The 14,614-nt window shown below is 53.8% G+C and overlaps 5 protein-coding genes across 5 annotated transcripts; 1 reads left to right on the forward strand and 4 right to left on the reverse strand.

The window, feature by feature from the left end:
* Positions 1-622: 622 nt before the first annotated feature.
* On the reverse strand, positions 623-2,518 carry AB675_7742 (uncharacterized protein; the record flags this gene model as incomplete). Its single annotated transcript, XM_018148133.1, has 4 exons — positions 623-1,179; positions 1,233-1,472; positions 1,619-2,387; positions 2,444-2,518. 4 exons carry the CDS (start codon positions 2,516-2,518, stop codon positions 623-625), a joined length of 1,641 nt encoding a protein of 546 aa, XP_018000488.1.
* A 2,991-nt stretch (positions 2,519-5,509) lies between these two features.
* On the forward strand, positions 5,510-6,381 carry AB675_7743 (uncharacterized protein; the record flags this gene model as incomplete). The annotated part of the gene is made up of 2 exons (XM_018148134.1): positions 5,510-5,640; positions 5,736-6,381. The coding sequence occupies 2 exons, from the start codon at positions 5,510-5,512 to the stop codon at positions 6,379-6,381; spliced, it is 777 nt and encodes a 258-aa protein (XP_018000254.1).
* Positions 6,382-7,479: 1,098 nt separating this feature from the next.
* AB675_7744 (Altered inheritance of mitochondria protein 6) lies at positions 7,480-8,889 on the reverse strand (the record flags this gene model as incomplete). The annotated part of the gene is made up of 2 exons (XM_018148135.1): positions 7,480-8,611; positions 8,660-8,889. 2 exons carry the CDS (start codon positions 8,887-8,889, stop codon positions 7,480-7,482), a joined length of 1,362 nt encoding a protein of 453 aa, XP_018000395.1.
* A 1,024-nt stretch (positions 8,890-9,913) lies between these two features.
* Positions 9,914-11,625, reverse strand: AB675_7745 (uncharacterized protein; the record flags this gene model as incomplete). The annotated part of the gene is made up of 2 exons (XM_018148136.1): positions 9,914-10,506; positions 10,608-11,625. The coding sequence occupies 2 exons, from the start codon at positions 11,623-11,625 to the stop codon at positions 9,914-9,916; spliced, it is 1,611 nt and encodes a 536-aa protein (XP_018000537.1).
* Positions 11,626-12,188: 563 nt separating this feature from the next.
* AB675_7746 (Spindle assembly checkpoint component MAD1) lies at positions 12,189-14,444 on the reverse strand (the record flags this gene model as incomplete). Its single annotated transcript, XM_018148137.1, has 1 exon — positions 12,189-14,444. One exon carries the CDS (start codon positions 14,442-14,444, stop codon positions 12,189-12,191), a length of 2,256 nt encoding a protein of 751 aa, XP_018000301.1.
* Between the last annotated feature and the right edge of the window lie 170 nt (positions 14,445-14,614).

Here is a 14,614-nt window from a genome sequence, read left to right on the forward strand (position 1 = left end):
GTTTTTCTCGATCCTATTCTCGGCAAATGACAAAGACGTCCAACAATAGGTCATAGTCGAGGTGCGCTGCAGTTGTGAAGTCCTCAATGATCCTGTATGGGACAAAGGGAAAGGAGATGCCAACAAAGCTCGGCCAAACATGAGTCGAGCGGCCGGGAACAAGTTCATTGTCTCTATCGCGGTCTGATGGTGTCCGTAGATCGCAATATCGAGGACGCAATCATTATTGCGACACCGTATATGCCCCCACTAGACCCGATGGTGCGGCATACCAGCGCTGGGATTGATCGCCGGACGGCTGCGATAGCTTCCGGTTTCAGCGGCTCCGATCGCAAGTCTTGGACGACCTGAGGATGCCATTATTGCTGTCACCGCATGGCAGGCTGAAAGTCAGCTACCGCGCAGAGTCAAAAAAAAACGTGTTCGACAAGAAGATGGGGAGACGAAACACTGGGAGAAGGAATTACGACTATAACAGAGGAGAGAATTGCACGGAAGGAGCGACCCGCAGTTGCCTTACAGGGCAACCTTGCCTAGCACCCATACTCAAGCACAGAACATCCCCGTGGACGGCGCGATTCTGCTTGAGTATGCCTCAGCACTGCTGGACCGAGGCTCAACTTTACTCCCGTCGCCGCATGATGACCAAGACATAGGCGACATCGTCGTCGTCGTCGTCGTCCGCAAACTGCGTCTGCTTGCCGTGCTTGCCACTGACAGACCCGATGCCTCCAGCAGGTCCCATCAAGTCTTCTAGCCCAATGCTGCAAGCCCTCAACAGCCCATCGATCTTTCGCTTGATCTCCTCCACTAGCCCGTGCCAATCAGGCCAGTATCCGTCGATAACTCCGCTTTCGTCGACAATGGCGCTGCCGTTGCGGTTCTTGGCTTCCAGATCGACTGTCAGCGGCCCAATGATCTCCCCACCATTCGGTAATGGGAAAGTCCAATGCTTCTGCCAGGCTGCGGTGAAATCTTCGTGAAGTAGCAAGTCCCAGTCTAGTCTTCGGCGCGGATCTCCTGGGTATGCGCGCATTTCGACTATGATCCCTCGCCAGGTCGAACACCGTGTGGTGCTGGCAGCGGGTGATTCATTGCCAACGGCGGACGAAGGTGGACGGTTTGAGGGTCCTGACTGGTGACCAGTAGCGATGGTATGGGGTCCAAGATACGCCGCAGCTTGGCATGTAGTCGGTCAGCGTTGTATGCGGTTCCACATCTTGCGTGCGTACCGGCCTGCATGATTGGTGGTCGAGCCTGTGGCGGACAGGAGGCAGATGGCGAGGAAGGGGTTTCCGAAAGAGGCGGTACTGGCTCGGCTGGCGATGACATTACAGAGGCGTGGGACTGCTCGATTCCGAAGTTTTGATCAGACGGTACAGGCTGTTGCTGAGCGCGAACTGCTGCCAGGGCATTGTATTCTCTACCCATGCCGCACTTGATGATCTTGAAGGCGTCATTGTATGGTGACTCTGGGTCATACCATGCCCAGTATGTGTAGAGGGAGCGTCAAGATATCTGCCAAGGAGAGCCGCTTGAGGCAGGCCTTGACCCTGAATCACCACAACGCCCAGTTTCGCGCCATCGAAAGGGCTCTTAGAGACCCAACACCACCTACTTTTCAGCGGCTTTGATGGATTGGCCGTACTTGCCTGGAAGTACTGCATAGGTGGGTCCAGCCCCGATCCTGTTTCACTAGGACCCGTCATGTGCTGCTTACGGAAGAGTATGCGCTTCATCCAGTCTTTGGGACTCGCAGCGATCTTTTGTACCTCTCCCTGCAGATGTGGATGGTCGCTGCAGAGATCTTTGAAGACTGGAGTCATCAGGGTCTTGTAGGCAGAGCTAGATGTCTTCGCTGGTTTGGAGTGCCTTATTGGGTCCGAGAAAGCACTGGAGGTGTCTGATAGACTGGGTTGTCTTGCCCGCTTCTTGGTCTTTGGTCGGTTGGGAGTGCCAGCTTGTTTCGTGACAGGACACCCCGCACTGTAGCCAATGTGGACACCATTCCATGTGTGGAAATTTTCTGGCGTGTGCGATGCATGCCGTGCCATGATTGTCCAGTGCGACAACGGGCCCCCAGTACCAATGACTACTCCGCCTGCTCGACCAGACTTACACTTGCCCACGTTGTGGTAGTACCTAGTCTTGAGCTTGATCTGCTTGGATCCGTCCACTATTATGTACTCGAACTTGGCGTTATTGCGATGATTGAGGTAAGCTTCTCGCTCTGCCAGAAAGATGTTGTCTTTGTATTGATCTTCGTCATCAATCTCGTCAAGCAGGCGTTGTAGGCGGATTGGAAGTGCATCATGCATTTCGTAGGAACTGGAGGTCGCCGACGAACTCGGAGAGCGCGCACGCTGTTCGTTGACGTTGTCGCGGGTCTAGAAGGTGTGAGTTGTTAAGAGCCAGAAAGAGTGACAGAGAACGTCGCACTCACCGTCTGTGTCGAGGTGCTAGCGTCAGGTAAATCCTCGCTTGTGGCTTCGGTTGGCGAAATAGGCCAGGTATTCATGCTGACGAGAATTGCTCACCATAGAGATGGAGGAAAGCGAAGAAACAGTCCAGACATTCCATGTAGGTGTCCTCAGGCCTTGGCTGAAGATGTAGGAGTGAAGCTGTACTTTTGCTGGACACTCCAATCTTAGAGGATCGTGACAACACGTAGATTGTATATCGGACTGCTTGGATGTGACACAATGAATTCACAGTTTGCTCGCAGCCCTTCCAAGATGTATCTGATGGTCAGCTCTTTCAAGATGTGTCCGATATTGATTGTCATCTCACGCTGTTTACCAAGGACCAGAAGTTCATCGTCTCGACCGTTAGCATAGCCGGAGACGCTTGAGCGCATGAAATGCGTAGCCGAGTAAAGATGCTGCGTTGAGACCGGACAACACTACAGACACTCATGATGAGCCAGCAGCCCGTGTTCGTCAGCAAATAGAAACACCACGGAAGATGCGTTGCAAATGTCGCAGCTTACCGTCTCAGCGGATCCGCAGTACCGTTTTCTGCATCGGCATCCGGTATCGTGGTCAAGTCAATGAACAGGTTCATGCGTGGGCGACGGGGATTTCAAACCAGCTTTTTATGAACGTATAACCAAGTACTTGCTCACCTGCGTAGCAACTTCATTGCGACCCACACAAGCCAATGTGCGCCTTCGCATAGCATCCCTGCGCGCCCATGATCGAGTCAGAATTCTGTCCGAATTCTGAGATAAGGATAGGCATAGAGGCCGTCTGAAATGGGTTGTACCTCGGTCGTCCGTGACCTTCTTGGCTTCGACGGCTGCTGCGGCTCTGCACCTGACGCTCATTCTCCAGAAACCGAACCCGCCACATCACGGGAAGCCGGGGAAGGTAGAGGTTTCTGGATCAGCCTGAGGTACGGGTGAGCGGCCATGGACGATATTGTGGTTCCTCCTTCCCGAAATAGGGAGACCTTGTCCAACAGCAAAAAACCCCATCCAAATCAGCACTGGCGAAGGGTGAGTGCTATCAGATCCATCGTGATACGATTGCCGGGCCCGCAAGGTTGGTTGCGCAAGGAGATAGGTCACTTGCATGGCGCTGCTGACGATCGAGGACCAGACTTACCAGATTCGGTCCCGGCGCAGCCAAGGATCTTGACCTTCGGCGAGATGATTGGTTGGGAAGCTGCAGCGCGGGATCATACTGTCGACAGTGTGCCTGAACAACACTGCGAAATTAATGCCAAGGTTTCATAAGGTCGACTAGATCAGCATGATTACCATGGTTATCATATGCTCCGTACCGAGTGTGGAAGTTGTATATGTATAGTCTGGTGAGACCGTGAGAAAGTTGGACGATCTCGACTTCTCTGTTCAATTTCATGAGTTCCTGTCCCCTGCCACCTAGAATCTGAATTTAAGAAGGCACCTCAGACATCAAGATGCAGTTGCACAGTCACAATCGCAACTGCAGCAACAACTAACACTGCAGTCTCAGTCTCGGTTACGATCGCTCTTCCTTTGGCTAATCTGTTCTGCCACATTTCGGCGTCTGCCTCACCTCTGCTGTCCACGAGCACAAGTGCTTTCAACACCACCAAAATTTTTCATTCGGGAATTTGTCATGCTGAGAAGTGTACACCATCGCCCACTATCAGACGTCGTTTTTCCGGGCTTCTCACGTCTTCCTTGTCGCTCAAGGATATGAAGACCAAAATTCTCAGCCGAGGCGGCGTCCACACCGGCACTCACTGGGTCGCCCGTTGACGATCGGACCAAGCAGGATCACGAAGTGTGCCAGACTGGTTGCAAACCTGCAAAACAACGAACTGTCGACGTCCACCCGCGCCTTGGCTTGTACCCGATATGCAGGTACGATAGAGCATAATTGGTTCCGAGGAGTCATATCGGCACAAGGGTCTCGGCAACGGTCAGTGCCCCCGGTCGGCATGCTGAGGTTTACACACGTTATCTCTGCTGGTCAACGTCCGGCCACGTCGACAAAAAATTTGCTCTAGTCATACGGAAATGCATCCATCCATGTTCATTATGCAGAAAAAGTTTTCTGAAGCAGAGAAGCAAGAGAGTCAGGACGAACGGTGGGTTTTTCATTCTCGCAACCCTGAAGCAGGGGCCAGGAGGAGACCGTAAGAGCCTTGATTCCGGATTAACGCCGACGCCTGGAGCGCTCAATTTTCGGACACGAAATGCTCAAAGCGCCTTGAGATTACTACGGCGCACTTTGACCACGATCTCGATCGGCCTTGCCCAACATCGACAACTTGCAAAAAATGCATGACGATGTGGCATGCCATCTATCGTCGTTCAACCTGCCACCATGATGGAACAACGCAACAGAAGTCAAAGTCGGACAGAAACGCGCGACGGGGAGGCCCTCAAGCTCCATGCACTAATGTCAGGTACACACAAGCGACGTCGCACTTGATTGGTGTGTACCTGAGATTGGCACGGCGTTAGTCCTGTTTCACGCTGTTCATCGTCAAAATTCCCCGTTGCCGGATCAGCATTTTCGTTCCAAGGCCAAAGCAAGCTCCGACCATCCTCCAACAACAATGCACCGAAGCCCCGACTACTGCAGGCTTCGAAGTTACTTCGACGCGCGCTTGTGGTGATTTGCTACTTAGGTCAAAGGTGGGTCGTTCATTGCATTGCCCAGATTTCCCAGAACCCGTGCTGTGTACTGCTCCCTGCCCCCTGCTCTTGTTTGCTGTCGCTGCCGCTGAACTTGCACCGGAAAAGCTGCATCGGCTCTTCTTTGACCTTCCTTTGCAACAAGCATTGTCAGCAGAACACGAGGCATTCTTCTCGAACTCTGCGTCCTTTCATTATCTTCGACTCCCAGCACAAAGAACTTTCCGTTCGCGTTCACTCCTTCACGCCTCCGGATCCTTTCTCCCTGCGCACGCTCCTTTACTCCTTTGCAACGACAACGATCTGTGATCGACGAACCCGAAACGCAATACTATACAATCCTTGAGTAGAACTCAGACAAACAGAACAGAAAACAAGATGAAGTACACGTCCACCACTCTCCTGGCCGCTGTCGCCAGTGTGGCGTCAGCCGCCGCAACGCACAGGCACGGCATGGGCAAAGTGCACAACCATGCGCTTCGTCACGCCGAGGTCATGCATGAGGCAGAGTAAGCACAATCACCCCGGAGCTGGAGCGGCAGCCACGATGCTCGCGCTCCAGTTCCTCCCTCTCTGGTCACTCTAATACTAACATGGACAACAGGCACGAGAAACGCGGTACCCTCGCAAGCGCCGTCATGTCCACGATCCAAGGCCTGGGCGCAAAGGCAGGCCTCAACAGCTACGCGCAAACGAGCGGCGCGTGGATCGGCAGCAATGGCCCCTACACCAACACCTTCACCAACACTGCCGCCGATGACCTTGTCCTCTTCTGCTGGGGCCCTGCCGGCTCCTGGGTCAACGCCATTGCGCCTCTGATCTCGGTTCCCATTCCTTCCGGTCAGAATGTCACCATCAGCTACGCCGAGGGTGCTAGCGGAGCCTGCGCTCCCGTCTTCGGTGACACGTCTATGGTCAACGGTCAACTGCACCAGACGTGGTTGGAGTATACCTTCGCCGGTATTTACAGCACCTACGACGTCTCACGGGAGGTCAACATGGCTGGTCGCTCGATCTCGACGACACACTACAAGGCCGATGGCAGCAAGGGATGCACGACTGACATGAACACTTGCGTCTTCATGTGCTCGGACAGGAGCGCTCCGAGCTGCTGGTTCGGCTACGAGCTCGTCAACTGCGGTGCGAGCAACGGTGGTGGCAGCGGGTATGACCCCAAGACTGGTGGCGCGTCCGGTGGGTGCAATGGCTTGACTGCTGGTGCGGGCAATCTGCAGACCTACCTGTCGTAGGTGTTGCGTGAGGGGTGGAGAGAGTTCAGGTGACTGCATCTTCAGTGATGGTGAGAGGCAACGGAGTTTCAGCCTGGCTTGGTGATACATTTTGACGATACGTACGAGCGTGCGAAGCTTTGGTGTTCTTATTGAAAGACGGAGAAATTCTGGGGAGCATATAGGATCGATAGAACTGAGTTTGATGTTACACTGATCGCTTCCTGTTCCTGGTTCCATGTGTGGACCTTCTGAGCCTTATGTCGTTCTTACTTGGCTTCCTGTCACCTTCTGTGCCTTATGTCTCTATCTTGCTGGTCTTCGAGATTTCGAGTCGTGTCTGGCTCCCGCATCCTCGCCGTCCCAAGTGGTTCGGGTAGGTCACCAACGTCACGGCCAAGGAGGGCAGCTGCCATTGCGGGAACGAAACGCGAAACCATCGAGACGTCATGTCAACCGGTCGCACGGCCGGCTCTGATCAAGCCGGTTGACGACTTGAACGATAGTGGAAGGTGCTGAGCGATGCACCTGCCGCTCGTGGCGTTGCTAAGGAACGAGATGAGAAGGTGCGATCACGATGTGCTCTTGCTGTTTTTGCCTGCTTGGCCGATAGAAACAGAAGGTGCGAGTGTGATGTGGTCATGTCATCCGGTCTCGCGTGGAGCCTTGACCAAACCGGATGACAAGGTTACGGCGGAAGCCATTTACCTGTGCGATCCTCAAGATATGTTGGTGAGAAGGAGTGGCTCGTTCGTGTTCGTGCTGTCGTCATCTCCTTGAAGGATGGACAAGCGCAGTGGCAGTCGCATGAAGGGTTCCGTCTTCCAGTCTTGTCTGCGCAGAAACAATGGCTGTCATTCGGACTGATAAGTATATTCACCACGGAGGTAAAGTTCGCCGGGACACGTTGTAGGAGAGATTTCAAAATATTATTCGTAGACGGGCTTGCATCTCCCTTCGTCTCTTCGTCACGGCTACGCTCACTCAGTCTGGCCTGAGCAAGGGCTTCCAGTGAGCCTTTTGTACCACCACCAGATGCGGTGGCCAAGTTTAACAGGCTTTGTCCCAACGTCATCCATTAACACCGTGACATGGTGGAAATTTTGTTCCAGAATGCGGTCACCGACAGACACCATCCCCAATGATCCGCCCCAAGAACCAGCACCAATCCAGCAATGTTGACGTTCCTCGTCTACCTGCGCCTGTGTCCCAGTCCCATCGCCGGAAGACCTCCAGGTCGTCAACATTGACCCAGCCTGTGCTACCTCCATCTTCGGTGGCTTCAGTGTCGACATCGCCAGCATCACCAAGCCACGACGTCGGATCAACACGCGTCAACATCTCCCACCAAATTCCGCTCCGCACACCCACGGGCCACGTTGGCGTACCCCAGTAACGCGCCCCGAGTCCCAACTTTCGAGCACCAGCAACCTGCTCGTCGATTTTCGCGAGCTGGGATTTGCTAAGCTTGCCTGTCAGCATATTGGGTTTTCCGACACGCGTAGCGAGAGATGTGCTCGCCATGCAGGAGTTGGAGATATTGTAAGGACTCTCAGCGCCGGAAGGATACAGGTCGTGCAAGGGTGCGTCGAGAAAGACGTCGTGGAATGGGTTTAGCGTGTGGTTGGTGATGTGAGATAGCTCGGCGGATCCTGTCATGATGATCGTCAATGGCCGCATGACCAACGTTGACGTTGAAGTATTATAGGTGGTCAGGTACCCTGCTTGACGAAGAGGCTGAAGCTGCTGCTGAAGAAGGTAGAACGTCGATGCGATGCGTATAGACCTCGTCTCCTTGACATCGATCAGCAACCGTAGCGTCTGGTTGGACTGAGTGCTGGAGTAGACTCCATGCTTGGCGGAGTCGGCACTGCCGACATTGACGGCGGTGAGAATGGCTAATAAAGGATCGAGGTAAAGTGATCTCAAAGTCCGAGAAGACGTGGTCGCTCCACGTTTGTGTGCTATAAGTAGATCGGTTGTATGCGACTGGACTGCTGGAAGATATACATCTGCCTCGGTGCTAGTGCAGCCAACGGACAATCCCTGGAAGAGTGGCACGCGCTGAGAGTAGTCATTGTGACTATGGCACGGTATGGGTTTTACTCCGGCCGCAAAGGTGTAGCGATCAATGTTTGATAGATCTGCCGACCCAGGACCCTTCCAGTGGTCCATTATGTCCTGCAGGCCATTCCTCGGTGCTGGAGGCTGCACCACACGTAGTATGCTGAACGCGACTGCGTAATACAATCTGCAAGATGATCAGAGTCAGTTTACACGCAGAAGTTGTGTAGCTCACATGACCAGCGCGAACGTCAACAATGCCAGCAATGGCAGGAAAATGACGAGTCGGTACGTCACTCTCTTCTTCTTGACTGGGTGGCTCAGATCTGCGCGACAGCGCAAGAGTCCGAGAAAGCGTTGTCGGAGCGACGCCTTCACAGCCATGATGTGGTAGAAGTAAGAGCGGGACCGTAGAAGTGGAGCGTCCGGGTCGTCGAGGTCAACACTTGGGGAGCTTGACCCCATGTCTGTGCGTGGTTGCCATTGCACAGACCAATTCTTTCTTTCCTTAAATATGGGCGACTGCATCGCTTGCCCCGGAACGTGAAGGCAGTGCAGGTGAAGGCGCCTTGTGCGATTTGGAAGGAGTGATGGCAATTGCTTTACGTCCTGCCTTCACTTGACGATTCGTGAGAGCAGGTGCATTCGGGCACATGAGAGAAGGTGCCACCTGACGCACCTCCATATCCGCAAATAGCAAGGCCTTTACGAAGGTGTTGCGTGTTGTTCATCATGGCTTGTCACGCCAACGAGCCCGGTCCCGTTGGAGCCGAGTCGATGGAACACTCGACGGAGCCGCATAGACTGTGCGTACGATCGAATCCACGCTCAAAGGGCTTTGTCGAAATTGACTGCAGCATGATGCAGGGCTGTGCAAGGCAACAGAATTCTGCCCTCCTGTGAGTAAAGGATGTGTAGTAGTGTCGTCCGCGGACGTGGTATCACAGTTTGGTCCTTTGCCGTGCCGAGACGCGCTTCCCGCATCGCAATTCGGCGAAGTACTATCCTGAAGCAAACATGAGCATCAAGACAATGGCCCAACCCTAATGAAAAGGCGCTTGCTCGACAAGAAACTGTACTGGTTCCCGAGATATCACTCCCTTGACGAATGCAGGACGGAACGGCGTAGTCCATCAAACACTATTCACTGCCGGACCTTGATTGGTCAAGGTCGACAGCATCATCGACATTGAACTGCTCTCTGTGTTGTGTATGTGACGCGGCAGCATCACCCACGGTAGATCCATGGTTCAAGCCGTGTATAAATATGGAGTGGCATGCACTGCATGTTGGTAGTACCCTAGATCGTCCCCAGTCTTGGCTCCACATGGGGAGTATCAGGCAGCAGGAATTCGACCGCCGCAATTGGTATCAGATGTCTTCCGGGAGTACACCTTTCGATCGATCGAGAAGATACCATTCAACCTCAAGTCGACCACAGCACGACTGCAAGGACGTCTAGGAATCATTGAGTTGAGACTAAGCTCGCTCACGTAGTCGCCTCGCGCATGAGATTCTTCGCCAGAGCTACCAGATACCCCCCGTGCACTGCCTCATGGAAGAAGAACGCCGTCTGGAGATCTCGAAGCATTTTCAGCAGAGTTGATTCGCCATCACCCCGGACGGCCGCATGTGCCACGATGCGCCTTGCATCCAGAAGGTTAGCCAGACGACTCACGAACCATGCGGTATCAGGAGAGCCCGGCATCGCACTCATCGCACCCAATGACAGTATCCACGCATTGATGTCGCGATGGCTGTACCTCAAACTCTGCTGTTCCGCTGCCTGAAGTTTGGCACGAATTTGTGGAGCGATCACAAGCGCCAACCTCTTCAGGCCAAGCAGTGTAGTAGTGGTGACTATCCAAAGCACCACACTGCCTCTAAAGCTATCCAGACGAGGATCGCTGATGTTGAATTGCAGCAACCCATGTCTGATCGCCATGCTCCGCATCTGTATCCAGCGCATTGCATGTTTGCTCGCATCGGGATTGCCATTTTTAGCATGCATCAACACCCAATTGAGCTCTGCGACTTGGTCCAGCAAGTTTTGTAGAGCTGGCGGATGATCTGACTCCGCGGCTGACGCCTCAGTGCTGGACAGATCTGGCTGAGATCGTATGTTGCTGGGAGGCGCAATTGCTCTGGTGTCGCGTCAAGGTAATTACCGGGGTCAAACTCACATGGCAGCTCGCAGGGCTGCAATGTCATTGCCGATAGCAGTCCGTCACCAATGATGAGCAGCTCCTGCATCTGAGGGTCTCTCAGCTTGTTCAACCCGCCGATTGCGGTAACGATAGTTTTGGCACCTTTCATGTGGATCTTGGCCGCAGCGACGTTGTTTCGATATCCCTCGGCTGCATACAAGTGAAAGATGACCATCAAGATTTCTTCGTGCGACTTGGGTCCCAGGCTGGCTCGTTTTGCGATAAACTTCCTGGTGGCTGACAGCGCTTTGCCAAGATACTCGTCAGTAGAATATCCTGGAACCTTATCGACGTATTCGAGCCGCGAAGCCATGCATGCTAGCAGGGCGAACATGTCGACGTCGCTTGACAGAGCACTCCGGATCACATCGGCCGAAGTCGTCTGGAAGGCATACTCGCCCTTGGACGAAGCACGAGTTTCGACGTGCCAAACGGCAGGATGGTAGACATCCTTGTAGTAGTTGATCAGCGAATGCGTCTTGGCATCCAGATGTATAGACGAGTTGTCGAACGGATCTAATGAGGTCGTAAACTGTGCAATATCTGCAGGCGACAGATCCGGCGTTAGGAGTCCTCCAGTAGTACGATGGCCTCGATCGATGTCATTGAACGGACTGGCGATGTTGACGAGATCATCTGAGGTCTGTTGCGCAGTTCGTATACGCAACGCACCAGACTCGTCATCTTGGCCGGTGCTTTCTTCGCGTTTGATGGAAGTGAACCTGAGCCGAGGCGAAGTACGGACTGCTAGCGCTGATGAGGATGACTCAGGAGGAGACTCAGAAGAACCAGAGCTTTCGGACTGCTTCAGTGAAGGTGCAGTCTGGTCTTTCGAAGCTTCTTTGCGTCGTGAAGAAGCAGGATTGCGATGATGACGCCTGCCTCGTTGGACGTGACTGTTGATATTGGTCTGCTCCTTGGCGGAGGTCTTGGTCAACGAGGGGCTCTGCCAATCCTTGTTCACGAAAAGGAAGGCCTGTTTGTTTCCGGCCATATTTGAGTCTTCGCTTCAAAGTCTTGCATGGTGCTTGTCTGGGAGCATAGGACGGATACAGGCAGAGCACGGTGAAGCGTTGACTGCTTTTGGTCAGAGGCGATGGCCTGAGGGGGTTTTCATAGCTTAGTGTAACACTCGTCCGGTGGTACAGATCATCAATGAGGAGCACCTTCGGAGACTGGTTCGGATGATAAGCAAGATTTTCGCGACACCACAGGCTGGCTGTCAAGGTACCTGAAAGCTGACAAGACTGTGCTACGGCCTTCAGTGATTGGGCACGAGGGGTGACGAGATCTCCCACGGGGATGAGGGTGCAGGAAGCCTGGACGAAGTAGGTGATAGTGCAACTGCCCCTCCCGCTCCCGATGCAAAACTGTTGGGCTATGCCCCATGTAGCAGCTACCCTCGGCAGTAAAAGCAAACAATAAAGCAACGGGTCACTCGCATGTGGAAGGCTTACCGCACAATGAATTGTTCCGAGTCATCAACTTTGTACTCGTTGACAGCTGCATGTCATCTACATTATACTCAAAGAGGATATAAAAAGTGCGAGCTGCCATCTACCGACTACGATATTCATCGTGAAATTGAATCGTCAATGCAGCCAAAAATCCTGGTATCTCTTTCTTCTCCTTCACCCAGAAGTCGACTTGCTCCTTAATTTCCTGTGCGAACGGACCAGTGGTACCACCACTGATCTTCATGGTTCCGTTCTCGCCATCGAAAGTGATAGAATGCTCGTCTGCATCTTCGTCGTCGGCTTCACCTTCCTTTCCGTAGAAGACGCTGGACACCTTGGCCTTTCCATTGGGCAGGAATATGATGCGCCAACCGAGGACCGACGCGATCACATCCCGGAACTCGGCTGCCTTTTGTGTCCAGATTTCTCGTTGTCGGCGCATGGTCTTGTCCTTCTCGGCAAGGACGATTTGCATCTCCTCCATGTCGAGTTTGAGCGCGTCCACGGTACTAACGGGGACGACCTTGACGCCCTGCAAGTCCTCGCCCCGCAATTGGCTGAGCAGGTTGGTATTCTCTTCCTTGAGCGTTCTCAACGTCGACATCTTGATCGCTTCAGCCTTCGCTGTCGGGTTGTCCCGCAGTTCCAACACGCGAGTCTTGCTGCTCTCACGCAACGACTTCAGCTGCGCCTTGGCCGCTTGCAGCTCGGTTGCAAGCATCTTCGATTGCTGTCCAGTCTTCTGCAAAGCCACTTGCAGATGCTTGTTCTTGCGAAGTAGTGGACCCAGCTGTTCTGACGTCTCAGCATCCGGCTCTTGGCTCTCTGCGGGCCGTTTCGTCCCCCTAGGTTCGCTGGCCGGCACTTGCTCAAGCTTGCTGATATCTGCGTGCAGTGTGGCGATCTCGGTCTTGTATTGATCTACTAACGACTCCAGTTGCTTAATCTGCTCGGCACGCTGACCGTCGTAGTTCGGGTTCTCGCTCGTCTCTTCGTCGTTCAACGAGTTAAGTTGAGCACGCAGATAGTCTGTCTCCTTGACAGCGAGAGCCTTTGCGCGTTCCAGCCGCTTGTACGCCTTATTGTCGGTCGAATCTGAAGTGGTTGGCGGGGTCGCCTCTTTGGCTTTCCGCAGCTCATCCTTCAAAGCATTGCGCTCGGCGTCGATTGTGGTCAACATGCCGTCTTTCTCAGCCAGATCGGTCTCAGCGAGGCCTATCCGTTCCGATAAAGTTGTGACCTCAAGACGTGTCTCAACAAGAGCTTTCACGACCGCTTCGGGCGACTCGAATTCGGGCTGCTCTCCGTTCTGCTCAAGAAGACTAGTCCACTGACGCTTCTCATCCTGAAGTATCTCTTTCTGAATTTGCGCCTCGCCCAGTTGTCGTTCGACATCTTGGAGCACCTGCAGCTCTGTTTCCAGGCCTCGTTTCTGCTCTTCGACGACTTGAACACTGCGGTGTGCGTCGCGAAGCCGACGTAATTCCACTCCCTGCTCTCGATTCGTGATCTCCAGATTGCGAATATGCGTCACTTGCTCAGACAACTGCGTCTGTAGAACGCCCAAAGCGTCGCTGTCACCCGTGTGTGTCTTCAGATCCACGACCTGCGCTTCCAAGCCAGCGACTTCCGCGTCTCGCTGAGCAAGCCGGGTCTGAGAATTCTCGAAATCTCCAGTCAGCCGTGCTAAGTCCTCTCTCAGCTTATCCACTGTCTCCTGCAGCGCGACACGCTTTCCCTCGACGTCGTGCAGCTGATGCTTGTAATGCCGCTCGGAGTCTGCAAGCCTGCCCTCCGCGTCTTCTGAGTCCTCCTTGAGCGCAGCGTTCTGATCTTGCATGTCGCGTAGCTTCCGTTCCAGCGCAGCCTTTTCGTTGATGATCTGATCTTGCACATCGCGCATCTCTTTCTGAAGAGCATCGTATCGCAGCGTTGCTTTCTGCGAAGCGCTTTCAGCACTCTGATACTTCTTGAAGTCGGCATCTGCTCGAGCCTGCACGTCCCGGAGCTCTTTCTCGTGCTGTAACTTGAGCATATTACGCTCCTGCTGCAGATTCTTGAGTTCGTACTCAAGCCCCATGGCTTTGGCGCGATAGTTCTCGTTTTCGGCATGGTTGATGTTCGAAAAGGACGACTTCCTAAGCATGGTCCTTTTGGCTGGTGGGTTGTTCTCGGTGTCGCCACTTAAGAAGTCATAGGTCGGCTGTGAGGCGGCGCCTTTGGTGCCGTGGTTGCTTTGCGACGGCACTGGGATGGCCGATGCTCCATGCTGCGATGTCCGCAAGGGTGTGCGGATCGACTGCCGCATGGACGACAGACGCTGTCGCTTCGTCGTCGAGCCCGGAGGAGAGCTCATGATCGCGACGCTGGCGTGTTCTCCCGCGCGAAGGCACGACAACGCTAATGAACAGCAGCAGAGGATGAGGCTTTGGCGACAAGCCCATTGTTTACATCACGAGGATCACGTGAACGCGAGTCAAGCCTTGGCACGAGCTTCTCGATAAGTGAATGATCGAGTTTATTGAC

The sequence above is a fragment of the Cyphellophora attinorum genome (assembly GCF_001299255.1).
Source record: "Cyphellophora attinorum strain CBS 131958 chromosome Unknown Contig12, whole genome shotgun sequence".
Lineage (NCBI taxonomy): Eukaryota > Fungi > Ascomycota > Eurotiomycetes > Chaetothyriales > Cyphellophoraceae > Cyphellophora > Cyphellophora attinorum.